At 55.0% G+C, this 27,715-nt stretch overlaps 2 protein-coding genes across 10 annotated transcripts in view; one reads left to right on the forward strand and one right to left on the reverse strand.

Annotated features, from left to right (window-relative positions):
• Nucleotides 1-937: 937 nt before the first annotated feature.
• DPF1 (double PHD fingers 1) lies at nt 938-13,262 on the forward strand. 3 transcript variants are annotated; one of them, XM_012436405.2, is made up of 12 exons: nt 938-1,046; nt 2,425-2,585; nt 2,672-2,779; nt 5,601-5,728; nt 6,006-6,095; nt 6,768-6,846; nt 7,051-7,182; nt 8,268-8,318; nt 8,412-8,531; nt 10,516-10,628; nt 11,867-11,978; nt 12,124-13,262. In XM_012436405.2, the coding sequence occupies exons 1-12, from the start codon at nt 1,018-1,020 to the stop codon at nt 12,192-12,194; spliced, it is 1,194 nt and encodes a 397-aa protein (XP_012291828.2). In that variant the 5' UTR covers nt 938-1,017; the 3' UTR covers nt 12,195-13,262. The 3 variants fall into 3 exon arrangements, with proteins under 3 accessions (XP_012291828.2, XP_012291836.2, XP_064237454.1); XM_012436413.2 differs by having other exon boundaries at nt 11,897-11,978; XM_064381384.1 differs by lacking the exon at nt 938-1,046 and adding an exon at nt 2,223-2,299.
• Nucleotides 13,263-16,159: 2,897 nt separating this feature from the next.
• The window catches only part of SIPA1L3 (signal induced proliferation associated 1 like 3), a 223,865-nt gene continuing 212,309 nt past the window's right edge, over nt 16,160-27,715 (reverse strand). For all 7 annotated transcript variants that reach the window (XM_064381377.1, XM_012436359.3, XM_012436349.3 and 4 more), the window contains 3 exons: nt 23,017-23,152; nt 20,324-20,405; nt 16,160-18,496 (listed from right to left, as the gene is read on the reverse strand). In XM_064381377.1, the coding sequence (XP_064237447.1) occupies nt 18,353-18,496; nt 20,324-20,405; nt 23,017-23,152 (362 nt within the window). In that variant the 3' untranslated portion in view covers nt 16,160-18,352. The remainder of the gene's footprint in view (nt 18,497-20,323; nt 20,406-23,016; nt 23,153-27,715) is intronic.

The raw sequence follows: 27,715 nt of genomic DNA on the forward strand, positions 1-27,715 counted from the left end.
AGTGTAGTGGTGTGGTGTTGACTCACTAAAGCTGGGATTACAGGCATGACCACCATGCCTGGCTAATTTCTGCATTTTTAGTAGACAGGGGTTTCACTATGTAGGTCAGGCTGGTCTCAAACTCCTGACCTCAGGTGATCCACCCACCTGGGCCTCCCAAAGTGCTGACATTACGGGCAGCAAGCCACTACTCCTGGCCTGCCAGTTACCTTTTAAAATGCTTTACCTATATCTACTCATTTAAGCCTCACAACACTCCAGCGAGGCATTGTCCTCTTTTTACAGACGAGGAAACTGAGACCAAGAATGGTTAACATTTGCCAAGGTGACGTGGCCACCAAGTGGCAGAGCTAGGATTTGAACCCCGGAGAAGATATGACTACTGTTTCTAACCCACACTGCTGCTGTCAGGCCTGCAGAAGGCGTTGAGCGGGGTGGGGTGACCGTGAGCGAGGCTGTTGGGAGAGACAGCCCCGGGTGGGGTCTCTGGAGCTAGGAGGGACTTGGGTGTGGGGGGGTGTCTGCTCGAAGCATGTTGGTGAGAAGTCTGTGTGGGCACCTGGGAGGTGTCTCTGCGTCTCTTAGTATTGCAGTGTGTGTGCGTGTGGCTGAGTCCGTGCGAAGGTGTGTGAGTGGGAGTGTGTGGGAGGCTGTGAGTCTCCGCGTGAATGTGTGTGTAAACTGCCATGCGTGGGCGTGTGCGAGTCCAGGTGTGCATGTGATTGTGTGCATGCGAGACTAGGATGTGTGGACGAGTGAGTGAGTAGTGAGTGACTGTGCGTGCCCGGGGCCCCCGCCTCCGCACCGTCCCAGTCCCCGCGGGGTCCCGGGGGCCCCCTGGCCTGAAACTACCACTCCCGGCATGGCCCGGGCGGGCCCGCCCCGCCGCCGCGATTGGCCCTGGCCCGCGCGCTCCCGCCCCCCGGGAATGAATGGATGGGCGGCCTCAGCGCCCGCCCGACCGCTGGGAGGACCGACCCGGCGGGGACCTGCTGGGGGCAGGACCCGGGGAGCAAGATGGCCACGGTCATCCCTGGCCCCCTGAGGTGGTGCGGGCCGGCGGGAGGCGGGGAGGGCGCGCGGGCAGGTCTACGCGGGCCTATGTGTGTGTGGCGGCCGGGGGTGGGGCCGAGGGGGTGTCGGGGGGGCTGTCACCAAGTGCGGGGGTGCGAGTGTGTGTGACTGTAGGTCTCTGACGAGAATGGTGTCGGATGCGCCGCTCCCCGGCGGGGTGGAGGGCGTGGGGGGCCTCCAGGTTCTTTTGGGGGAAGGGGACAGCGTCCCCGCCCTGCGACCCTCTGGTCTGTGAGAGGGTGAAATGGCCCCGGGGTGCGGGGGCCTTGGCAAACTGGAGAGAAGTCCACACTAGCTTTGTCTTGGGATGTGGAGTGTGTGTGTGTATCACTCATTTGTGTTCTGGTTTCTTAAAGAATTTTTGGGGATAGGTGTGTGGACATGTGTCAGTTTCCTTTTATTCTGCTCTGGATATCTTTGGATATTTGGGTCTCTGAGTGTGTGTCGGTGTCCTCTGGAACTACATGTCATTTGTCTTGTGTTCTGTGTTTGTGAGTATGTAGGGCTGCGTGTATTTGTGTGTAAATTTTTGTGTGAATATGGGTGGGTTTGGCTTTCTGTGTTTTATATGTGTGCATCTGTGTGTGTGTCTATGTGTGATATTTTAGATGTTGGTTTCACATTGTGCATCTTTGCAAATGTGTGTGTGTACCCATGTGAATCTGTGTGATTTCTTTGTGTTGTGTCCAGATATTGTCTGTGTGGTTTGTGTTGTGTCTTTGGATACGTGGGGGCAAGTGGTTTGTGTAGTTCCTGTCTTTTGACATGTGTGTACTGTGTGTCTTTGGATGCATGAGGTGTATGTGTGGTGTGATGTTTCCATGTTGTGTGTCTTTGTGTGGGTGACGTGTTTATGGTGTATGTCTGTGGATATGTGATGTGTCTTTGTATATGGTTATTTGTGTGATCTGTCTCCCCACTATGGAACTTGGGAAATTGTCTTTTTCAGTAGCTATTTATGTGTGCACGTGTGTCAGGTTTGTCTGTTTCTCCTTTGTGAGTATTGGGATTTGTCTCTCTTTGTGTGTGAATTAGGTGTGACTGTGTGTGATTTGTGTTGTGTGTCCACATGTGTTCATGTAGGGATGCGTCCCGGGGTGTTTTTGTTTGTTTCTGTATCGCGTTTCTACTCATGAACTGGAGGCCTGTTTGAGTTCCAGTTTGGGGGCTCCTGGGCCCTGTCCCCTTCCCCCAGCCTGGGTTCCGGAGTGGGAGGAGGGGAGAGGTGAGGTTGGAGGGGTCCCCCACCCCTCCCGAGTCTGAGCGGGCCGGCTGCCGTGGGAGGGGTTCTGGGGGACCCTGCACGCCTGCCCTTGCTGACAGCTGCCCGCCCGCTCGCCGCCCCTCTAGCCTAGGCGAGGACTTCTACCGCGAGGCCATCGAGCACTGCCGCAGCTACAACGCGCGCCTGTGCGCCGAGCGCAGCCTGCGCCTGCCCTTCCTCGACTCACAGACCGGCGTGGCCCAGAACAACTGCTACATCTGGATGGAGAAGACCCATCGCGGGCCGGGTACCGCCAGGAGGGCGGGCGCGGGGCGGGGCCGGGCCAGGCCAGGCCGTCACATCGCTGCCCTCTCACCCTCCCCCTCTCCCCAGGTTTGGCCCCGGGACAGATTTACACGTATCCCGCCCGCTGTTGGAGAAAGAAACGGAGACTCAACATCCTGGAGGACCCCAGGCTCAGGCCCTGCGAGTACAAGATCGGTGGGTGCAGCCGCTAGGACCCCCATCGGTGTCCCAGCGCCTGCTGTGCGTCCCAGCACGTGTCGGTCACCTTTATCTGCCTTCTAGCAAGTGTCTGTCTGGCCAACTGTGTGTCTGTCTGCCCATGTGCGTCTTGGGTGTATCCCGGAGATTCCACAGTTTTCTCTGAGTCACTAAGTGGCAACTTCATCTCCTCCTACATGGGCGCAGGTTGCCCAGCTGTTATTTATTTATTTATTTTTGGGAGAGTTTTGCCCAGGCTGGAGTGCAGTGGCACAATCTCGGCTCACTTCAACCTCTGCCTCCTGGGATCAAGCAATTCTCCTCCCTCAGCCTCCTGAGTAGCTGGGACTACAGGCATGCACCACCATGCCCTGCTAATTTTGTATTTTTAGTAGAAACAGGGTTTCACCATGTTGGTCAGGCTGGTTTGGAAATCCTGACCTCAGGTGATCCGGCCACCTCGGCCTCCCAAAGTACTGGGATTACAGGCGTGAGCCACTGCGCCCAGCCTGTTGTTTTTTAAACAGTCAGGGTCATTACTATGTTGCCCAGGCTGGTCTTGAACTCCTGGGCTCAAGGATCCTGCCGCCTCAGCCTCCCAAAGTGCGGGGATTACAGGCATGAGCCACCGTGCCCCACCAAGGGGCCCCGTGGTATGGAGGGCACAGTGATATCTGTTAGTGTCTGTGGGTGTGTGGAGTTTCTGACTGTCCCCTCCCCTGGGAGCTGGGATGGGTCAGTGTCTGCCTGTATTTTTTTTTTGAGACGGAATTTGGCTCTGTTACCAGGCTGGAGTGCAGTGGCGCGATCTCGGCTCACTGCAACCTCTGCCTCCCAGGTTCAAGTGATTCTCCTGCCTCAGCCTCCCAAGTAGCTGGGATAATAGGCGCACGCCACCATGCCCGGCTAATTTTTTGTTTTTAGTAGAGATGGAGTTTCACCATGTTGGCCAGGCTGACCTCAGGTAATCCACCTGCCTCGGTCTCCCAGAGTGCTGAGATTACAGGCCTGAGCCACTGCGCCCAGCCATTTGCCTGCATTTTTTTCTGTGGGTGTCTGAGGGTGTCCGCCTCTATCTCCCCTCGGGCATCTGAATGTCTCCACGCCTGGCTGGAGCTCTTTCCTCTCTTTGGTGTAATCTTCCCAAGTGTCTCCAAGTGTCTTAGAAGGCTTGTGTCATCTTCTTGCATGTGCCTGGTCTGTCAGGGCGTCCAGCTCCTCCTGAGTATGTCTGGGTGTGTTGTGTGGCCATCTCTTTCTGTGGGGCTGTAGGTACCTTGGAGTGTCTGGGAGGATCTCTTCCTGTGTCTGGTGTATCAGGTACATTTCTGCACGTGTATGCCAGTCCATCAGGGGATCTGGACTTAACCTTGAATGAGTTAGGAATATCGGGGTCATTGGCTGTTTCTCCTCCCGAGTCCGAGGGTCTGTGTGTACCCAGGAGTGTGGCAGTGTCCACCCAGCTGTGTCTCTTCCTGTCTGCGCCTCCTCTGTGTGTGTGTGTGTGTGTGTGTGTGTGTGTGTGTGTGTGTGTCTAGCTGAGCGATTCCCCCTGGGTGCATCAGTATCTCCTTCTACAATGTGTCCAGGCATCTCACCTGGCTGCGTCTTCCCCATGTGGGTCTAGGTATATCTGCAGGGCTAATTGTCTCCTTTCTTTCTTTTTTTTTTTTTCTGCCCAGGTTGGAGTGCAGTGGCACGGTCTCAGCTCACTGCAACCTCCGCCTCTCGGGTTCAAGTGCTTCTCTGCCTCAGCCTCCTGAGTAGCTGGGATTACAGGTGTGTGCCACCTTGCCCAGCTAATTTTTGTATTTTTTTATTTTTTAGTAGAGATGGGGTTTTACCATGTTGGCCAGGCTGGTCTTGAACTCCTGACCTCAAGGGATCTACCTGCCTCAGCTTCCCAAAGTGCTGGGATTACAGGCATGAGCCACCTCGCCCGGCCAGCTAACTGTCTCTTTCTGAGCCTCTCTGAGTGGCCCCATGGGTCCGGTATGTCTCCCCCATGTGTCTGGGTGTCCCCAAGGATCTGTCTATACCTCTGTGAGTCTCTAGGTTGTATCTGAGAATGTGGCTTGGCTGGGCATGATGGCTTATGCCTGTAATTCCAGCACTTTGGGACGCTGAGGTAGAGGACTGCTTGAACTCAGGGAGTTTGAGACCAGCCTCATCAACATGCTGAAACCCCACCTCTACCAAAAATACAAAAATTAGCCTGGTATGGTGGCATGCCAGCTACTGTGCCTGCAGTCCCAGCTACTCAGGAGGCCAGGGTGGGAGGATCACTTGGTCCTGGGAGCTGCAATGAGCTGAGATCACGCCATTGCACTCCAGCCTGGGTGACAGAGCCAGACCCAGAAAAAAAAAAAAGAAAAAAGAGAGCATGGCTGGGCGTCTTCCTTTTCGTGTCTGTCTCAGACGATCTGTCTGGACGTCCCTGCGGGTGTCCGTGTGTCTCCTCTGACAGTGTCTGTATCTATCCGTATTTGTCTGGGTGTATTCGAGTCTGGCTGTGTCTCCCCCACGTAGGTCTGGGTGTGCCCGATGGTCTATGTCTTTTTCCGAGGCTTTCCAGATATATCTAAAGTTCTGACCGTGTCTCCTGCTGGGTGTCCAAGGGCATCAGAGAGTGTGGCTGGGTCTCCCAGGGTCTGGGGCTCCCTCCTAGGGTGTGTGGTTGAATCCCTGCCTCTGCTGCTGGCTGAGCTTGGGAAAGCCTCTTCCCTCCCCTAAAGAGCATGGTCCCCCACCTGCATAGTTTGAAGAATCCTCCAGGGTCAACTTCCCCATCTGACCCCCACCATGGCCCTGTCCCTAGACTGTGAAGCACCCCTGAAAAAGGAGGGTGGCCTCCCAGAAGGGCCGGTCCTCGAGGCTCTACTGTGTGCAGAGACGGGGGAGAAGAAGATTGAGCTGAAGGAGGAGGAGACCATTATGGACTGTCAGGTAGGCCCGCCCACAGGAGACCCCCGCCCCCTCGCCCAGCTTCCCTCTCACCCTTGCCTGCCGCTGGCTGGCCCCGGCTCTCGCATTCCTGCTTTGAAACCCTCTGGTTCCCTTGGGCCTTTGGTCATCACAGTGTGCATCCTCCCAGACTTCATCTCTGTTTGGAAGAACTCCTGACTTACCCTCTCACCCCCAATCTCCACCTCTGTCCAGAGCCCCTCAAAAGCAGATCAGTGCCCCCTACTTTCTTAACCTGTCTCCCTTCTCGGTTGCCTAGAAACAGCAGTTGCTGGAGTTTCCGCATGATCTCGAGGTGGAAGACTTGGAGGATGACATTCCCAGGAGGAAGAACAGGGCCAAAGGAAAGGTATCACCCCGACTACTCCTCTTCCCCGCTTCCCGCAGTGACAGGCCTCATTCACGGAGCAGGCCCAGTGGTCCCGCCCTGGCCACGAGCCTGACCTTGCTGAATCCTCAGAGCAGCCTGAAGGGGTGGGGGATTTTATAGCCATTTTACAGATGAGGAAACTGAGGCTGATCTGTATTAAGCCACTTGCAAACCAGAAAGCATGCAGTGGGTTAGAGCTACCTTCGTCCCTGTGCCACAGAGGAAGAAGCTGAGCGTTGGAGAGGTTCAAGGCCCCACAGCTAGGACGTTTGTACAGCTGCAATTTGAATTTGCAAATGATGAATACTCTGTTTTCTCACTTTTTGTTTTTTGAGACGGAGTTTTGCTCTTTGTTGCCCGGGCTGGAGTGCAGTGGTGTGATCTCAGCTCACTGCAACTTCTGCCTCCTGGGTTCAAACGATTTTCCTGTCTCAGTCTCCCAAGTAGCTGGGATTACAGGCGCCCGCCACCATGCCCAGCTAATTTTTGTATTTTTAGTAGAGATGGGGTTTCACCATGTTGGCCAGGCTGGTCTGGAACTCCTGACCTCAGGTGATCTGCCCACCTCGGCCTTCCAAAGTGCTGGGATTACAGGCGCGCCTGGCCTATTTGCTCACTTTCTTGGGCCCTCACTCCTGACTCTCCCCACAGGCATATGGCATCGGGGGTCTCCGGAAACGCCAGGACACCGCTTCCCTCGAGGATCGAGACAAGCCGTATGTCTGTGATAGTGAGTCCTTCTGAAGAGGGGGAAAGGCAGAGAGAGGGGGGGCCCAGAGACTCCCCACCTCGTGGCCCTCTCCCTCCTGTTCCAGACCCGGGTTGGGGGGATGCTTAGGTATCTGGCCGAGGTGGGAGGTGTGATCCTGGAGGCCAGGGTGGAGGCAGCAGGGGCCCGGAGGGGCTGACAGGCCCTCCCGGCTCGCTTCTCCAGTCTGTGGGAAACGGTATAAGAACCGGCCGGGGCTCAGCTACCACTACACCCACACCCACCTGGCCGAGGAGGAGGGGGAGGAGAACGCCGAGCGCCACGCCCTGCCCTTCCACCGGAAAAACAACCATAAACGTGAGCTGGAAGGCCAGGTGGGGGTGGCGAGGGGCCCTGGGAGTGGGAAAGAGGAGCCCGGCTGCGGGCGGGGGTCTGGGGGGGGCATTAGACATTTCTGGAAAATCTCCAGCTCAGCCGTTCCCTCCCCCCACCGACCATGGGGATGCTGGCTCTGGGGTTGCCATGGCAACCAACCATCGCTCCTTCGCTCCCGGCCGGGCGTAATATTTCTGGGTCTGATTTATTGTTTCAATTAGAGCTTGGGGAGGGGGGGTGATAGATGACTCCCCTCCCACCCTGCCTTCCCTTTCCCCTTTCTCTGTTAAGCTTTGGTCAAGGGGCAGGGCCTGTGGCCTGGGAGCCCTTGGTGTCCGCCTGTGCCAATTGCATGCCAATCCTGATGGCTAAGGGATGGGGGAGGGGAGGAGGGTTTGGGAGGGGCAGGAGAGAGATACTGTCTTCCTACCTCTCAGAGGGAGAGGCTGAGTGTCTTTATCCCAGGCCACTGCACACCTGGGCACCTGTGTCCAGTTTTTCTTCTGAGTGTCTTCTGTACCAGCTCTTGGCCAGGGGCACCTGCTGAATTTGTTAGATACAAATTACTGAGGGCACAGGTGGGAGTGGCTGGCTGGGAGGCATGGATGTGAGAAGGGGGGCAGGGAGCTCTTCTCAAGCTGTCTTCACCACGTTTTGACCCAATAAAGAGGACATGTCAGTGTCTCAAGGAGTTGAGAATCCTGGCTGGGCACAGTGGCTCACGCCTATAATCCCACCACTTTCGGAGGCCGGGTTGGGAGGATCGCTGGGAGGCCAGGAGTTGGAGATCAGCCTGGGTAACATACCAGGACCTTGCCTTTATTTATTATTTTTATATTTTTTATTGCTAAGTATCACAGAACTTGCCTTTATTTTTAATTAAAAAAAATAATAATTGGAAGTCCCAATGAGAACTGTTTCCGCCTCTCCCCACAGCTTAGGGAAGCTACTCACTCTCCCCACCTCCCCACACCTGGACCAAGAGGTCCATCCCTGGGGCTGAGGCTGGGGGCAGGGTGGAGCCTTGCCTGTGGTGAGAGCCCCTCTCTCTGTCCCCCCTACCCCAGAGTTTTACAAAGAATTGGCCTGGGTCCCTGAGGCACAAAGGAAACACACAGGTACGGACGCCTCCCTCTGCTCCTAATGTCTGCAGCCACCTTTGCTGGGTGCCCCTGCCTGCCCCTCGCCAATGCCGGTCTGCTGTCTTGCAGCCAAGAAGGCGCCCGACGGCACTGTCATCCCTAACGGCTACTGTGACTTCTGCCTGGGCGGCTCCAAGAAGACGGGGTGTCCCGAGGACCTCATCTCCTGTGCAGACTGTGGGCGATCAGGTGACAGTCCCCACCTGAGGTTTCTGGGGGCTGGGTGCAGAGGACATCCAGGAATGCAGAAATGGAGGGTGGGAGGCAGGGCAGTGAGGACCAGGGGGACCTGGAGTGCATCGGGGATACTGTGGATAACCCACAGTTAGTGAGGCTGATACAAATGCTGAGGATTGTGGGAACTGGGTCAGATCAATGAGGCTTCCGGGATAATGGGATGTGGCTCTCATGGCACTGTGCTTAGTATGGCATCAAGCGTGTGAGAGGCTGGGTGTGGTGGCTCATGCCTGTAATCCCAGCACTTTGGGAGGTAGAGTTGGGAGAATCACTTGAGGCCAGGTATTTGAGACCAGCCTGAGCAACACAGAAATACCCCATCTCTACAAAAAATTAAAAAATTAGCCAGGTGTGTTGTTGCATACCTGTAGCCTCAATGACTCAGGAGGCTGAGGCCAGAGGATCGCTTGAGCCCAGGAGTTTGAGACCAGCCTGGGCAACATAGTGAGATCCCATCTACGAAAAAAATAGCTGGGTATGGTGTCACACCACATTAGTCCCAGCTACTCAGGAGGCTGAGGTGGGAGACTCGCTTGAGCCCCGGAGTTTTTTTTTTCTTTTTGAGATGGAGTCTCCCTCTGTCACCCAGGCTGGAGTGCAGTGGCGCAGTCTCAGCTCACTGCAACCTCCACCTCCTGGGTTCAAGTGATTCTCCTGCCTCAGCCTCCCAAGTAGCGGGGATTTTTGTATTTTTAGTACAGACAGGGTTTCACCATGTTGGCCAGGATGGTCTCGAACTTCTGACCTCAGGTGATCCACCCGCCTCGGCCTCCCAAAGCACTAGGATTACAAGCGTGAGCCACCTCGCCCAGCCCCTTAAGCACAGGAGTCTTTGACCAGCCTAGGCAACATAGTGAGACCCCATCTATTAAAAGAAAAATAACTGGGCATGGTTTTGCACTCCATTAATCTCAGCTACTTGGGAGGCTGAGGTGGGAGGATCGCTTGAGCCCCAGAGGTCAAGGCTGCAGAGTGAGTTGTGATGGCGCCACTGTACTCCAGCCTGGGCGACACAGTGAGACCTTGTTTCAAAAACCAAAACGAGACAAAAGGAGTAGCAAGAGACGGTGGCCAAGGCATGGCAGGTAGAGGGCTGTGCAGTGTGAATGACGGATGCCACCGCCTGGGCGCTGGTAGCAGGCTGGGCTTGCGGTGAACTGTGGTTAACAGAATGTGGTTCCCCGTGCTGGACTGCGGTTGCCTCTCAGCACAGTGGGTCATGAATGGTGGTTGTCATGGCATCATGGGTAGTGAAATATGGTTGTCATGGTAACTTGGTATCCTGGAATGCGGTTGAGATGGCAGCGGGGCCATGGCTGCAGGGGACGCGCGCCATGGGTCACGGCTGCAGGTAGCGGCCTCGGGTGTCTCTGGGCTGGGGCCATGGAATGACTAAGAGCCTGGCACTGCACAGTATTGTGGGTAGCAGTTTGGTTGCTGGGGCATCAGGTGGGATGGGCTTTCATAGCATGAAACCGAGGTGTGGGGACCTCGTTGTGGAAGGTAGTTGCCATGGCATCGTGGCTGGGAGAGTGTGGCTGCCACGTTGCTGTGGTTAGCAGGACCCCTGGCCGCACTGCTGTGGGGAATGGAATGTGGCTGTCTCAGCCCGGTGGTTAACAGAGTGTGGTTGCCACGGCGTTGTGGGTGGTAGAAGGGGTTGCCACAGCACTGTGGGTAATGGAATGCGGTTGCCATGGCATTCTGGGAGCAGAGTGTGGTTGCCATGGTGGGTGTGGTTGGAGACTGTGGTGGCCGGGGGACTGAGGCTGGCCACGTGGTTGCTGGGCAGGTGTGGGGTCAAGCTGCGGACCCTGGCAGCTCATCCCGGCCTCATGAGTCACGGGTAGGGGCTGAACTATGGCTTCCTCCAGCTGTCAGTGCCCACCAGGGACGTGGTGACCCTCTAACTGCACCCCTGCCCCTTGGCCCTTAGGACACCCCTCGTGTTTACAATTCACGGTGAACATGACGGCAGCCGTGCGGACCTACCGCTGGCAGTGCATCGAATGCAAATCCTGCAGCCTGTGCGGAACCTCTGAGAACGACGTGAGTGCCGCCTGACCCCCGCGTGCCCCGATGCCCGCCCTGCCTACGCATCCACCTCTGCCCCTCCAGCCTAAAGCCTGTGCCTGAGCCCTCCCTGTGATCACGAGTCCCCTGCGTTATCATTATGCTGGTGTCCATAAATCGAACCTGGCACTTTTTCCTCTCCGTGTCTCTGGCTCCTCCCTACAGCCACCCTCTGAGGCAGGTGATCCTGTCTCCATTTCACAGGGAAGGAACTGAGCTCAGAGAGAGAAAAGGACCTGCCCCAGGTCAGCCAGTGAGGGAGGTGGTAGAGCTGAGGTTTAAAGCCACGACCACTGCTGGCAAAGCTGGTATCAGAGCATCTTAGTGTTTGTTGTTTAAAGCCTTCCACAGCCCAGGCGCGGTGGCTCACGCCTGTAATCCCAGCACTTTGGGAGGCTGAGGTGGGAGGATCATCTAAGGTCAGGAGTTCGAGACCTGCCTGGCCAATATGGCGAAATCCCCGTCTCTACACAAATACAAAAATTAGCTGGGTGCCTGTAATTCCAGCTACTCGGGAGGCTGAGGCAGGAGAATCACTTGAACCGGGGAGGTGGAGGTTGCAGTGAGCCGAGATGGCACCACTGCATTCCAGCCTGGGTGACAGAGCGAGACTCTGTCTCAAAAAAAAAAAAAAGGCCACGACCACTGCTGGCAGAGCTGGTATCAGATCACCTTAGTGTCACATAAAGCTTTCCATAGGCGGGGCATGGCGGACCACGCATGTATCCCAGCACTTTGGGAGGCTGAGGAGTTTTGAGCCCAGGAGTTCTAGACCGGTCTGGGCAACATAGTAAGACTCCTGTCTCTACAGAAAATAAAAAAAGAAAGAAAAAGCCAGGCATGGTGGCGCACACCTGTAGTTCCAGCTCAGGAGGCTGAGGCAGGAGAATCATTTGAGCCCAGGAGTGTGAGGCTGCAGTGAGCTGTGAGTGCACCACCACTGCACTTCCAGCCTAGGCAACAGGGTAGGACCCTGTCTCTAAAATTATAAAATAATAATAATAAGCCTTCCACAGAGTCTTCTAAAACCCCCACTATAAATCTCTAAGGGACCGTTGTCAGGGATGTGTGCTCAGCTAAGCAGTGTTGCCCACAGCTTTCCTGCTGCAGAGAGCTTCTCAAAGCCTCCCTCAGAAGGACACACCTCCCCCAGCCCCCTTGACCTAGCCCCTGCCCCAGCCCCCCACCCCCGTTTCTGGTGCCCGTGCCCCCAGGGTGCCAGCTGGGCGGGTCTCACCCCCCAGGACCAGCTGCTGTTTTGTGACGACTGCGATCGGGGTTACCACATGTACTGCCTGAGTCCCCCCATGGCGGAGCCCCCAGAAGGTGAGAGGAGAGGTGGGCACCATGTGGGGTGGGTGGGTGGGAACACTGTCACCTGGTTGGGGAACACCCACGTCCTCTGGGTGGGAAGGGGCTGGGGCAGCCCTCCCAGACCTGGGCCTGACTCCAGCCTTGGCTGCCCCCGCAGGGAGCTGGAGCTGTCACCTCTGTCTTCGGCACTTGAAGGAAAAGGCCTCTGCTTACATCACCCTCACCTAGGCCGGCTCTGCTCACCGGGACTCTGGGGTGGTGCTTGCCTACATGCCTCTCCGAGCTCCTCAGCCCTCCCCCACCCTGAATGCCCCGCAGGGGGAGGGGGAGAAGGGGAAGCCGAGGGGGGGCTGGGCCACCCCTCCCCTCTGTGCAAGTAGAATGTCTGCCCTGTGGGTGGGTGGGCCCGACTGGGGCCCCTCCTTCCCTTCCTCCCTATCAGTCCTTGGCATATGGACACCCGGGGCCTCTGCTCCCCTCAAAGCCATACCCCGCCTCTGGGCGGGCATGGGGAGTAGTGGGTGCCAGCCAGGGGCATGGACAGAGCCTTTTTCTAAAGAAAAAGAGAAAAAGTTAAAAAAAAAAAGAAAAAGAAAAGAAGTTAATATATACAAAGAATCCTTCAAGGCCTGGCTGGGTGGAGGGGCACTGCTGAGAGTGTCCACTGGGCACCCGCCTCTGCCAGTCTCCCGCCAGGTGCCCTGACCCCAATTTCTGGAGCTGCACCCATCCCTCGCCCCACCTAAGGTGGGCACCTTCCCCTCTTGTGCCCAGGGCAGTGGGCGTGGTGTCCACCCACCCCTCCCGGTGCCCACGGTGGGTACTGCATGATGTGAACCTTGGTTTTGAACTCTATTTCTGCCCCTCCCCGACCACCCCGCCGGCCTGTGTCCACCCTGTGCCTGCTGTGGCTGGTGGGTGGCGGTGGTGGGGCCAGGTGGCCCCCGCCCAGCGCCTGCTGGAATGAGAAGCACAGACTCCGCCACGGACTCCTTTTCCCTCCCCTCCTCCGCCCTCCTTCTGCCCCGACAGGCCTGGCGGCCCCCGCCCCCCCTCGCTGGCCATTTTGGGGGGAGTGAGGGGGCGTGGTTGTTTCTTGTGGTTGTGTGTGTTTGTTGTTTGGGTTTTAAAAAAGGGAAACTGAGACTGCAGGTGGGGGAGGTGGTGGATTTTGGGGGGATGTCCCCCAATCCAGGAGTACCCCCCACTTGTCACTGAGTCTCCTCTATTGCCTGCCTCTGCTGTGAATTAACTTGTTCTGTGTATTAAACTGGGCCTGACCCCTCTGCCCACGACTGCCTTGTTCTCCCGTCTGATCTGGGGGGGCACCAAGAAGGGGGGCTGGGGGTGGGGGGGCCTTGTTGGGGGAGAGGCAGCCAGCCAGCCCCTACCTCCATCCACCTCCTCCTCCTCCCCACACCGCACCCCGCCTCTCCCTGGCTTTGTCCCAGCTCCGCCCTGCTTTGCCAGAAAGGAGGAGAAGGGGGATGGGGTGGAGGGGCTCCCGCCCAGCCAGCTGTGGTTGCCCTGGCAACGGGCTGCTGCAGCTGCAGCAGGCGCAGCCAGGAGGGAGGCGGGAGCTGGGCCGGGGGAAGGGAAGGGCTGGGAAGAGGACTTTGGGGCGGCCCCTGCTGGGGTGCTGGGATGGGGAATGGGGGTGTCCAGAGGGGTCATCTCAGGCCCAGACATCTCCAGGGACTCCCTGTTCTGGATGTGGGGCAAAGGCGGTTGGGGATGGGGTGGAGATGGAAGCTCTAAGGGAGGGCAGGAGGGTACCTAGACTCGGGCACTGGGAGAGAGACAGACGTGGGCGACGGGTGGGGGGCGGGAGTGAGAGTGAGAGAACTAGGACACAGATCAGGAGAGAGAAAGAGATGAGGACAGTCACACAGTTGCTGAGAGAGTCAGAAAAAAGAGCAGGAGGGTGCAGAAGGGAGAGAAACAGGAGGAAGGACGGGGTGGGGAGAAGAAGGGAGCAGGGGTGAGGTTTAATCGGAGAGAGGGAATAACAGTAATAAAAAATAGCTGACAGGCGGGGAGAGCCAGGAGGAGGAGGCGGTGACTGGGGAAGATCAGCAGCAGATTTTGGGAGAGGTCTTCCCAGAGGGGAGGCAGAGGAGGAGGCAACAGGGATCAGGAGAGGGAAGAGAGTGAGAGGGAGGCACGTTGCGGGTGGGGAGAGAGAGACTTGGGATCAGGGACAGGCCAAGTCCCAGGACAACAAACAGGCAGAGATGGGGAGAGAAAGAGACAGAATTTAGGGGAACTGCAGAACAATCTGCAGAGAGAGCCGTAGGTATGAGGGACCCAGAAAGACTGGGGAGGAGAACCTGGATGGGGTGGGAGCAGGAGAGACCGAGATGGGTAGAAGAAGCTGGAAACGGGCACGAAGGGAAGGGCCGTGCGCTGCAAAGCACAGTTGGGGCGCGACCAGGGGCTGGCGTGCGCACGAGTTGTGGGGTGCTGGAGGCAGCTGGCGTGGCTCTGGCGCCAGGAGAGGATGTGAGAACAGTCTGTTCCTCGGCTTCCCACCCCCTTCGCCCGGTGGTGGGGGGAGGGCAGTGCGGGTTGAGCATGGGGCGTCAAGGAGGAGGGTGGAGATAGGGAGGGTGTCTGGAGAACTCCAGAATTTTTAGGAGATGTGGGAAAGGCTGGTCCTGCTACTCTGATGTCAGCCCCACGCCTTTTGGAAAAAGACACTTTTTGAAGGGGGCAGGGTCTGAGTCAGAGAAGCACTGGGTTTTAGCTCAGGGATGTGAAACTCCATGACAGGCAAATGGGTATGGGGGCAGGAAGACCCCACCTGGCCAGCCCCGTCAGGAGGCTAGGCTTCCAAGGGGCCGGACTTCGTGATTTTCACAGGAATTTCCTGATTCAGAAATCAGTTTGGCCCAGATTCCTAAAAAGCAAATATTCATCGGGCCTGATGCAGATCTGGAGTGATGAGGGGCTGCTTTCTACCCCCAAAGCGCTCACTTGGCAACTGGTAGCAGGGGTCTGCTCCTACCTCTATAGACAGAAGTCGGTGAGTGTCCCAAATGCAGCCACGTGGCCGGGGCCAAAGGAGGCAGGAGCCCTTAGAGTCTTGCAGCAAAGGACGGATAAAAAAATTGGAAACTTGGCCTTCATGTGCAATCTCCCGTTTTTTGGTTTTTTTTTAAAGTTAAGCTGGGAGCAATGGCTCACACCTGTAATCCAGCACTTTGGGAGGCTGAAGTGGGCAGATCACTTGAGGTCAGGAGTTTGAAACCAGCCTGGCCAACAAGTGAAACCTCGTCTCTACAAAAATACAAAAATTAGCCAGGTGCCTATAATCCCAGCTACTTAGGAGGCTGAGGCAGGAGAATTGCTTGAATCTAGGAGGTGGAGGTTGCAGTGAGCTGAGATTGTGCCACTGCACTCCAGCCTGGGCAACAGTCTCCTGTCTCAAAAAAAAAAAAAAAAAAAAACTTAAAAAAAATTCTTTTTGGAGGCAGGAGCTTGCTATGTTGTCCAGGCAGGTTTTGAATTCCTGGGCTCAAGCAATCCTCCTGCCTTGGCCTCTCAAAGTGCTGGGATTACAGGCATGAACCATGGTGCCTGGCTGAATGTCCAGATTTTTAGGAGTTGGCCACTATTTCTAAGACCCAACACAAAACTCCAGGCCGGGTCTGGCCTTCAGGCCTCCAGCATATGACCTCTGAGGCAGAATCTCACTCTTGAACATTAGCTGGGTGCGGTGGCTCACACCTGTAATCCCTACACTTTGGGAGGCCGAGGCAGTCAGATCACCTGAGGTCAGGAGTTCAAGACCAGCCTGGCTAACACAGTGAAATCCCATCTCTACTAAAAATACAAAGAATTAGCCGGGTGTGGTGGCGCGTCCCTGTAATTGTAGCTATTTGGGAGGCTGAGGCAGGAGAATTGTTTGAACCTGGGAGGCAGAGGTGGCAGTGAACTGAGATCATGCCATTGCACTCCAGCTTGGGCAACAAGAGCGAAACTCTGTCTTAAACAAACAAACAAACAAATTTACATTCTGAGCATTGGATTTCTGTCCTTTGGATTCCACAAGGCAGGTGCCCCATGGTTCTCAGGACGTGTGGGGTGGTCACGGTCTGGGGAACATGGGGACAGGAGCAGCAAGAGGGGCCCATGCCGGACCACAGCCTCTCACCAGCAACTCGACAGCTGCCCCAAAAGTGAACACAGAAGCCATTTCTATGAAACATTTATTTCCTTTGAAACCTCCAGAAACATGCCAGAAAATCTCAAGACAGGGATGGGGGGCAGGGGGAGGGGGAGACAATAAAGAATAATAAAAAAATCCAAATGAAACAAATCAACATATGAAAAAAAAAATCCTGCTGCTATCTTCAGCCATCAGATAGAACACCAACCTCAAATTAAATAGATCTGTTTTTGCAGAAATCTTACAAAATAACAGAAAACAAAACCAAAAATCATAATTTACACTTGTCCATGTACATGATTAAGTCCCCAAAATGATTCGAATGATCTGAAGATGGGAGGAGGAGGCAACTGAAGAAAAAAGGACCTGATCAGGGTCCAAGGAAAGGGGTGGGGGACTCGAGAGCCCCCAGGGAAGGGGATAGGGGAGAAGACGACATCACAGTAGCTGGCCAGGGCTGAGGACGCTGCCTCGGGCACACACGCCCACCTCACTCTAGGTGTGGAGGGCAAGGGCATGCGGGCGGCAGCACTGAGGTTTCCTCCTCCAGGGGGCCAAAGGCTGATCACAGGAGACACAATGAGAACCCTCCTCTCTTGCCCCCACCCATCCACACTGGCACCTCCCTGAGTGCCTGCATCCTAGGCAGACCCCGGAGCCCCCTTCCCTGAGGTTCCTGGCCCCAGAGAGAAGGCGGCGGGGTCCCTGGACAAGGGCCGGGCTGCCTGGCGCTGGCCTGTGGCCAGACCTGCTCTGCCAACTCCTCCCCACCTGGTGCCTCCAAGGACACAGGCCTGCCCGCCCTGACTTTGTCCCTCTGGTCCTCCCAATGACCCCCAGCCCACGGGGGCCACACGCCTTGATCCTCAGCTTGAGGTTGGGGGGTGAATCCACAGGCTGTGGCCATACAGGCTTGTTCTGGCGCCAACTCTACATGAAAAAATAAATATATATATATATATATCTTTTTCTGTTTGTTTTTCAAGAAGGAAAAAAAAGAAATGGTTTCCTGGGTGAACAGCGTGGTACCACACCGGCGTGGCTGCCCCTTATTGCCTTTAGAGAACCAGCATCCAGTGGGGTTCAAGGGAGGCGGTGCTCCCCAGGGAGCACGGTGAGGGAGCCTGGTGGTTGCTGCTCGGAGAGATGGGCTGGGAGACTTGCAAAGGAAAAAAAGCAGAGGAGGAGATGAAGGCTGTTCTTCTCCAGCCCTGTCCGGAGGGCTTCCGGAGCCCTGCCTGGAGCCCAGAAGAGGCCGAGGCTGCTGGTCAGGGCCAGGTCATGCCGGGAAGGGGAGGAAGAGGAGGAGGAGGAGGAAGAGGAGGAGGAGGAAGAGGAGGAGGAGGAGGAGAGAGTCCGCTGTGTGGTGGCTCCACGGCCCCCACCCGGCCTGGGTGGGAGCGGGAAGGTGGAGGGGCCTGTGGGCTCCTATCCCAGGCGTGGTGGCCTCTGGCGCAAGAGGAGCTGATAGAAAAGATTGTATAAACTGTCCCCGAGGTACAAATAGAGTTTCTTTCTCAAATAAATTGGCTCTGGAAGCTGGCCTTGCCTCTCTCCATCCTCAGGCCCCCAAGAAAATAATTTAAACTCTAAGAAAGTGCTCCTGGCTGCTTTTTGGGAGGGCTTTAGGGAGTGGATCATGTTCGTGCTTTTTGGAGCTTGCGCGCTAGGGACTGAGGCACCCTGGTCTGTTTCCGCGAGGGCCTCGCCTCTCTGGGTGTGGGGAGAAAGGGTTGCTTTCACGCTGTACTTTTCATGCAGGGGCCTCGGCCCCACAAGCTGCAACTTTGTCGTGCGTGGCAAAGAAACCTGCTGTGTGACCTCCTGGAGCCAAGGGGTCTGCAGACTGGCTCCTCTCCCTGTCCCCATCAGCTTCGGAGGGCTGGTCCCAGGAAGAGGGCAGATGGGGACAGCAGGACAGGCCCAGGGGTGGTGTGGGCATGACCCAGCTCACAGGGACCACAGCTGGGCAGCTTGGAGGGAGGCCTGAGACCACGTCGCCCTCCAGGGCTTAAGGGCCTTGCGCTGACCCTGCCTCACAGCCCCAGTGAGGCCCCTCGGGTTCTACTGCCATTGGGGTTTCCGTGTCCATGGGGAGGGCCCTGGCTGGGTCATCTTGGTCACGCCGGCAGCCAGGAGCTGAGTAGAGGGAAAGAGGCGAGCAGGGCCACAGCCTATGGGGAAGGAGCCAGGGCTGGGCGGCAGCCTCCCCACCTCAGAGCTCCTTCTTCTCCCTGCAGAAGATCTCTGCGAACTTGCGCAGCTGCTCGCTGGCGGCCTGCGACTCCTCCTGCAGCCGCTGGTTGTTCTGCCGCAGGCTGGCCACCTCGGACTGCAGCACCACCTTGTCCTGCTTCTCCTACGTGGGGTGGGAGGCCAGTGTCAGGCGAGCGGGCGTGGCTGCTCCTGAAACAGCTGACGGCTCCCCGGGACCTGCGAGCCCTGGCATGGCGGTGCTTTGGAGCCGGGCCAGGCCAGGTGCATCCCACTCTGCCTCTCCACCACCAAGGGACCCTGGGCAAGTCACTCGGTTCCCGGTTCCCGCAACTCTACCAGGAAGTTGAGGAGTGGCCTGGAGCTCATATACTTAGAGCTCCTGGAATGTGGCCCAACATGGAGTTTGGGATGCATTTGGGATGCAGCTTGACAAATGTCACTATTGTCGTGGTCACCACATCCAAAATCATACTACCCAAGGACTTGGTGTCCCTATTTTCCTGGAAGAGGACCCCAGCCTCATACAGCAAGTGGAGAGCTGGGACACGAGCAGGGTGGCCTAAGCAGACCCTATTCTTCCAGGAGGACATAGCCCCTGAAGACAGTCCCCTGTCTCAGGTCATGCAGCATTATGCAGTGGGGCGGGGGTCAGAAACCTGATGACTTGGATTCCAGGGCTCAAGGACTTATGCATTATATACCCTGCCACCTTTCTGACTTTTACCCGAAGTATAGAAATGACAGGTAAAAGTCTCCTCCTCATTCTTTTCCTTTCGTGACACTGAGTTTCGCTTTTGTCGGCCAGGCTGGAGTGCAAAGGCACGATATGAGCTCACTGCAACCTCTGCCTCCCCAGTTCGAGTGAGTCTCCTGCTTCAGCCTCCCAACTAGCTAGGATTACAGGCACCCACCAGCACACCTGGCTATCGTACTTTTTAGTAGAGATGAGATTTCACCATGTTGGCCAGGCTGGTCTCAAACTTCTGACCTTAGGTGATCCACCCACCTCGGCCTCCCAAAGCGCTGGGATTACAGGCGTGAGCCACCACGCCCGGCTAGTCTCCTCCTCATTCTTCCGCCCCATGGAGACAAGTCCAAAGAACAAATTGCCTGTCACCTTCTAGACGGCCCTCTCAACCCCTAGTGGTTAAACAGTACATTAATAATATGATGATTGTGTAGCCAACAATGCTGCAGCTCACTTTGGTTTTTACTTAAGTTACTGGACTTCTTTTGCATGTTAGTAAATATATAGATTTGTTATTACTTTAATTGGCTGCACGCTGTTCCGCTGCATGGGTGCCCTGTAATTTACACAGCCGTTCTGTTGAGTGACAGCCACGCTGGCTCCAATATTTTATTGCCAAGAGTGTGGCAAACGAATGGCCTTGTTCACAATCTCTTTGTACCCACGCCGGAAATTCTCATGGATAAATTCCTACAAGTGGAATTACTGGGTCAACAGGGTGCACAATTACATTTTTTTTTTTTTTGAGCTGGAGTCTTGCTCTGTCGCCCAGGCTGGAGTGCAGTGGCACAGACTTGGCTCACTGCAACTTCTGACTCCTGGGTTCAAGCGATTCTCCTGCCTCAGTAGCTGGGATTATAGGCGGGTAGTTTTCTATTTTTAGTAGAGAGGGGGTTTCATCACATTGGCCAGGTTGGTCTCGAACTCCTTGCCTCAAGTGACTCACCAGCTTCGGCTTCCCAAAGTGCTGGGATTACAGGTGTGAGCCACCGTGCCCGGCGCAATTACATTTTTGATAAATGTCGTTCAACTGCCCTCCAAAAAGCCTGGGCTGATTATTCTTCCCCCAGGAACGGAAGACTTTCTCTGTGCACTTGCTAGCCTTCAGTGTTATCACTGTTTACTCTTCACCCATGACTACACACAAGCACAGGAGGTGTGGGTGTGGGGCGGCCCAGCGTCTGGGAAGTGGGATGGAGCGGGGCATGGCCCCGGCCTTACCTTCTGCAGGTCGGTGTGCAGCTGTTTCAGCATCACCTCCAGCTGGTATACCTTGCCTGTCAGATCCAGGGGCGGTTCCTCACTGGAAGGACCAGGGACAAGGTCAGCCTGAGGCCCCACAGTCCCTGGGGAGGACTCCTGGCCTACAGCTGAGAAGAGCCTGGGGGTATGGGCCCCCCTCATCCCTGACATTGTGATGAAGCCCAAGGAAAAGCTCCGAGGGGAGCCAGGAAGCCAGCTCTCCACCCTCCACCCACCAATGGCACCTCTGTGGATGTGGGTGGGGTGTTGGGAGCACCAGGCTTGGGGAAGAGTGGGTGCCCACCCTGAAGTGTGTGTTTTCCCTGGGGCTGGACCGTGCATGTGACTTCAGGGAGGACCCCTTCTTCGTACCGCCAGGATACAAAGAGCCCACTCTACAGACATCTGGTGGGTGCATGTACCGTTCCAGGCACAGGAAGCACGAGAGTGGACAGATGGTCAAAAGGGCCTGCCCCTGGGGGCAGGACTGACAGTGGTCCTGGCAGTGATGCTGACCACGTGCCTGTCACTAAGAGCCACCCCTCACCAAGCCCCAGACTACCTGGCTCAGTCTCAGAGCTCCCCTGCCCACTGTGGCCTTCAGAGGTGCTGCATGGTTACCCACTGGACAGAGGACGAGGCCCAGGCAATATCACCCAGCCACGTGTTGGTGCTAGGATTTGAATCAGGGACCCACGGCCAGTAGCTGCCCCTCTGCAGATACTCCCAGCCCTGGGCCTGCCTGGCCCCTGCAAAGAACTTGAAGCCCCTTCCTGCCTGGAGTTGGGGCTGAAGGAGGCTCCGCTGGGCGCCGTGGGTACACAGGCACAGTTGGCGTGGGTTGGGGGCTGGCCCTCCTGCCTCACCCACCCTTTCCTACAACCTTGCTGCTCAGTCCTAGGGATCTGGGGCTGCAGAGGGAGATGGGGCACACGGACTTCCGGAGCGCTGCCCAGGGCTACAGGTCCCACTGCTTCCCATAGCCCACGCTGCTCTTGCCCCTCAGCCTGGCAGCACCAACTGGAACTGCTGACTTCTGGTAATTACAGTGGGGCCTGCGTTCATGGTGGAGGTTGCATTCTGAAGCCAGAGTGTGAAAAGCAAGAATTCAAAATTACCCTCAAAAATGGCTCCCACTGCCCATGAAGTACAGTGCATGGATGGTTGTATATAGAACCCTGCACTGTGAGGTGTGCAGATGAGTGTGAAATGCACTATTTAAATCCACGTACAGGCAGAATGTGCCATTTACATTCTCTCTGCCTCTTTTTAATTTTGTTTTCTGCCAAGTGAGTGCAGTCAAATATGCTGCACTGAATGTGAGAAGCCACGCGTGAGATGACAAATGTGAGATATCTGTCCCCATCCTCTTCCTTCCCCCGTGAAGCCTCCTGAGGGCCAGGCCTGGCCTTAGTTGCCACTGGGTCCTCAGATGGCCCAGCGTGGCACCTGGCAGGGAGGCCGGGAAGGGTGAATGTGAGCAGAAGTCTGTGAGGTTTAGGAATCTGCAGAGGAGGAGACAGGTGGGAGATGGGTGGCAGCGACGGGGGATGAAAGGTGCAGGGCTGGAGGATTGGGAGACGGTGCCTAGAAGCTTTCTTTCTTTTCTTTTCTTTTTTTTTTTTTTTTTGAGATGGAGCCTTACTCTATGGCCCAGGCTGGAGTGCAGTGGTATGATCTCGGCTCACTGCAACCTCCGCCTATCAGGTTCAAGTGATTCTCCTGCCTCAGCCTCTTGAGTAGCTACGATTGCAGGCGAACACAACCATGCCTGGGTAAGTTTTGTTTTGTTTTGTTTTGTTTTAACAAGAAGGGGTTTCTCCATGTTGGTCAGGCTGGTCTCAAACTCCGAACCTCAAGTGATCTGCCCACCTCAGCCTCCCAAAGTGCTGGGATTACAGGTGTGAGCCACTGCGCCCAGCCAGTAATTTTTGTATTTTTAGTACAGACATGGTTTCGCCATGTTGGCCAGGTTGGTCTTGAACTCCTGACCTCAAGTGATCCACCCACTCTGGCCTCCCAGAGTGCTGGGATTACAGGTGTGAGCATGCCTGGCCTCTTTTTTTGTTGTTTTTGTTTTTGAGACTAAGTCTTGTTCTGTTGCCCAGGCTGGAATGCAGTGGTGTGATCTCGGCTCACTGTAGCCTCCACCTCCCAGGTACAAGTGATTCTCTTGCCTCAGCCTCCTGAGTAGCTGGGATTACAGGCACCCGCCACCACGCCCAGCTAATTTTTGTATTTTTAGTAGAGATGTGGTTTTGCCATATTGGCCAGGCTGGTCTCGAACTCCTGACCTCAAGTGATCCACCTGCCTCCGCCTCTCAGAGTGCTGGGATTACAGGCGTGAGCCACAGCACCTGGCCTGCTAAGCAGTTTTCAAAGTTGGAAGCAAAACAATTGTGTATGTATTGATTCAAGTGTCATCTCTGCTGGACCGGGCGATCTGTTGGGGCCTGGCGGAGTCTGTCTTGGTCACTGTGAATCCCCAGTGCATAGAGAGGTGCAGGGTAATGACTTCTAAGCTTGTTAGGAGAGGGGAGTAGCTGCTGTAACAGCTTCTGCCCGGAGACTGGTGGGCGTGACCCACAGTGGATACCTCTCTCTAGATCAGCCTCTTCCACTGCACAGACCTGCTGCTGGTATGAACCCGGGTGTTCCCAGAGAAACCTCACCTCATGGTAGGGGTGGTCCTGGGGGTCAGGGGCCCCCTCTCCAGACTCAGGTGGCTGTGGACAGGACTGTGTGCAGGTGGGACGTCCGGGCTCAGGGCCGGGTCATTCAGAGAGAAGAGCGAGACGGCTCTTTGCACTGCCAGGGAGGGAGGAGGAGAGGGTGTCAGCAAGGCTCCCAGCTTCTCCCGCAACTGACTGACAACACCTCTCCCCACAAACCTCCACGACACTGCCCATCACACTTGGGATAGATCGCATAGGCATTTGGGATAGATTCTTGCCAAAAAACCCAACCAAATGAACACACAAGAACACAAACAAAATCCCATCCTGATTCTGATCAAGGCTTTAGATTCAATGACTAGTTTACACAAAATCCAAGGGCTGGAAGAAGCCAGTTAGATGACAGTGTGAGGCAGCAACCAATCAAATTCTGAAACTGGGATGCTGTCAACGTAAATGACCTGATTTTAGTCCGCAAGTAAAAGGGAGGAAAAAAGGGGTCCAAAGCGGACGGGCTGGTGCCAGGTCCATGGGGATTCGTTATCAGATTCGCTCTCCTTCAGAGGAAGCTGGGAAGATTTCAAAAGCGAAGAGAGAAGCGAGACAGAGCACATCATGCATATTGAAGAGAGAAAAGAAATCACATGGGGCTGCCAGTGAAAGTGAACATTCCTGGGTCCCGCCTTGGACACGTGACTCGAGCTGGGGGCACCTGAACCATCTACGTTTTCAAACATGACTGTTAGATGTTCTTTCTGTAATGGCAACAGCTGGCCACTGCCCCAGTGCCCTCCAATAGTGGCTGGTTCAGTGAGCTATGAACAGCCAGACAATGGAATCCTTGGGGGTGTTAAAAACAAGACGGCGTCCCTGGGTGCTGTGTGTTGAGGGCAGCCTGGGGCGTGGCAGGGCAGGGCAGAGTGGCAAGCCCTGGAAGCAAGCAGCTCCCTGGGTCCAACTTCCACTCTGTGCCTCAAGCAGAGTAAAAACCCCAACACCCTTTCCCTGGGGCCACTCACTGTTAACATTTTTCCCATTTACTTTTTTTTTTTTTTTTTGAGACAGAGTCTTGCTCTGTTGCCCAGGCTGGAGTGCAGCGGTGTGATCTTGGCTCACTGCAACCTCTGCCTCCTGGGTTGAAGCGATTGTTCAAGTGATTCTCTTGCCTCAGCCTCCTGAGTAGCTGGGCCTACAGGCATGCACTACCATGCCCGACTAATTCGTATATTTTTAGTAGAGACAGGGTTTCACCATGTTGTGCAGACTGGTCTCGAACTCCTGGTTTCGTTATCTGCCCACCTCAGCCTCCCAAAGTGCTGGGATTACAGGTGGGAGCCACCATGCCTAAAACCACCAACATCATGGTGCAATACTTCTCAGCACTTCACTGGACATGGCCAAAAAATAAGGACACTCTCTCATATAATCACACCACCATCATACTGAAAAAATTTAACAATTTAACAGATGCATAGGATATTATCTTTTTTTTTTTTTTTGAGACAGAGTCATGCTCTGTCACTGAAGCTGCAGTGCAACAGCGTGATCTCAGTTCATGCAACCTCCGCCTCCTGGATTCAAGTGATTCTCCTGCCTCGGCCTCCTGAGTAGCTGGGACTACAGGCGTGCGCCACCACGTCGGCTAATTTTTGTATTTTAAACAAAGACGGGGTTTCACCATGTTGCCCAGGCTGTTCTTGAACTCCTGGCCTCATATGGTCCACCTGCCTTGGCCTCCCAAAGTGCTGGGATTACAGGTGTGAGTCACTGTGCCATGATATTATCTAATATACAGTCATCTGCAAATGTTTTCTGATTTGCTGAATAATACCCTTTATAGCTTTATTTTTAAAATCTTTTTTTTTTTTTTAAAGATGGGGTTTCACCATATTGGCCAGGCTGGTCTCAAACTCCTGACCTCAGATGATCTGCCCACCTTGGCCTCCCAAAGTGCTAGGATTACAGGTGTGAGCCACCACACCCAGCCAAAATCTTTTTTTTTTTTTTGAGACGGAGTTTCAATCTTGTTGCCCAGGCTGGAGTGCAATGGTGTGATCTTGGCTCACCGAAACCTCTGCCTCCCGGGTTCATGCAATTCCCCTGCCTCAGTCTCCCAAGTAGTTGGGATTACAGGCATGTGCCACCACACCCAGCTAATTTTTGTATTTTTAGTAGAGACAGGGTTTCTCCACGTCAGTCAGGCTAGTCTTGATCTCCTGATCTCAGGGGATCCGTCTACCTTGGCCTCCCAAAGTGCTGGGATTACAGGCATGAGCCACCACACCCGGCCTATTTTTTATATCTTGGATTTAATGTATATTTACTTTGACATTCGATTTTTAAGAGACAGGGTCTTGCTATGTTGCCTATGCTGAAGTGCAGTGGCTATTCGCAGGCCTGAGTCCATTACTGATCAGCATGGGAGTTTTGACCTGCTCCATTTCTGACCTGGCCCAGTACATCTGTCCTTAGGAAACCTGGTGGTTCCCAGCTCCCTGGAGGTCACCATATTGATGTTGAGTTTAGTGAAGACACCGGATCAGAACAGCACAGTCCAGCCTAGAACTCCTGGAAGCTCAAGCGATCCTCCTGGTTTAGCCTCCTGAGAAGCCAGGACTACAGGTACGTAATACCACAACTGGCTAATTTTAACATTTTTTTGTTGTGACAGGCTGGGCGTGGTGGTGAGCAGTTATAATCCCAGCCTCTAAGGAAGCTGAGGCAAGAGAATCGCTTGAACCTGGGAGGTGGAAGCTGTAGTGAGTCAAGATCACGCCACTGCACTCCAGCCTGGGTTAAAGAGTGAGATTCTGTCTCAAAAATAAATAAATAAAATAAATATTTTTATAGTGACATAGGTCTTGCTATGTTGCCCAGGCTGCTCTTGAATTCCTGGCCTCAAGTCATCCTCCCACCTTGATCTCCCAAAGTGTTGGGGTTACAGGTGTGAACCACTGCACCCAGCCTGGAATATTTTAAAGCAAATCCCAGACAGCTTTGCATTCATCTGTAGAAACTTCACTAAGTAGCTCTAGTGGATAAAAGATTTTTTTGTTTTTGAGATGGAGTTTCGATCTTGTGGCCCAGGCTGGAGTGCAGAGGTGAGATCTCAGCTCACTGCAACCTCCGCCTCCCGGGTTCAAACGATTCTCCTGCCACAGCCTCCTGAGTAACTGGGATTACAGGTGTGTGCACCACACCCGGCTAATTTTTTGTATTTTTAGTAGAGAAGGGGTTTCACAGTGTTAGCCAGGATGGTCTTGATCTCCTGACCTTGTGATCCACCCACCTTGGCCTCCCAAAACGCTGGGATTACAGGCGTGAGCCACTGTGCCCAGCCTGTTTTTTTTTTTTTTTTTTTTTTTGAAGAAAACTACTATGCCATGAACACACCTACCAAAGTTAATGAGAATTCCTTTAGTCTTTTCCATTTATGTTAATTGCATGGGAAAACCCACATTTATCTTCATACAAACCCCACACTTCCCAGCAAGCTGAAACTTCGCTGACCTCCACTCCCTGCTGACCCCTTTCCTATTGCTGGGGAGGCACCGCCATGGTAGTGCTGGTGTGCTTTCTTCCAAGCCTTTCTGTTACGCCCACCCCTCCCCCATAACCTTCTGTGGTTCATCGATTAATCTGATAAGGAAGGAAAAAGCTCCCTAGGCGACTGTGACGCACAGCCTGGGGGAGAAATCAGTGCCACTGGCCAAGTTCCTTCAGCTTTCTCACAGAATGCACAGCTCCCAGGACGCCAGGTACCTGGAGTAGCTGCAAGTGGGTAGGGGGCTCTGGCCCTTTCCTGTGGCCCACGGTTGGGGTGGTCAGTGTCTGGGCAGCTCTGCCTTCCACAGACAACGTTACAGCCGCTGATGGCATCTGGGTCTCCAGGGAGAGAACTGAGGCCTTCCTTGCTTCCCACTGTCCCGGAACCAGCCGTCCTGGCACCAGCTGGTCCTGGCCCCAAGACGCTTGGAGACCCATGTGAGACGAGATGGCCTAGCTCCCTGGCCCCCTATCCCCAGGGACTCCCAGCACATAAAGAGGCCTGGGTGGCAGAGCAAACCCTGCCCACTGTTCCAGGGAACCCAGGGGGTGAGGATCCCTGCAGGCCTGGTATGGGGAGCCCCCAAACCAGGATCCAAGGTCTTGGCGGGAGCCTGAGGGCACTTGGAGAGGACAGTCACTAAAAGCCTTCATTCCCTCTTCCTGCCTCCCAAATCTGGGGCTGAAAACCCAACTGTCCTCAGGGACACAGAATTTTTTTTTCCCCAGACATGGGGTCTTGCACTATTGCTCAGGTTGGAGCATAGTGGTGTGATCATAGCTTGTCATAGCCTCTACCACCTGGGCTGAAGCAATCCTCGCGCCTCAGCCTCCGGAGTGGCTGGAACTAACAGGTGTGCACCACCGTGTCTCCCTTATTTCTTTTCTATTGTAGAGAAGGGGTCTTAATACATGGCCCAGGCTGGTCTCAAACTCCTGACCTCAAGTGATCCTCCTGCCTCGGACTCCCAGAGTGCTGGGATTACAGGCGGAAACCACTGTGCTTGGCTCACGTGTTTTATATGTGGTGTTTTGTGTAAACATCTCAGGTGTCAGGCAGCCTCAGGCATGGGCACTTTCACTGGTTGGTCAACATGGTAACTGGTATCAAACAAATGAAGATGCTTGCCCAGGGCTGCACAGTGAGCAA

Source organism: Aotus nancymaae, unplaced genomic scaffold, assembly GCF_030222135.1.
Source record: "Aotus nancymaae isolate 86718 unplaced genomic scaffold, 86718_ANA_hifiasm-v0.15.2.pri h1tg000028l, whole genome shotgun sequence".
NCBI classification, from domain to species: Eukaryota; Metazoa; Chordata; class Mammalia; order Primates; family Aotidae; genus Aotus; species Aotus nancymaae.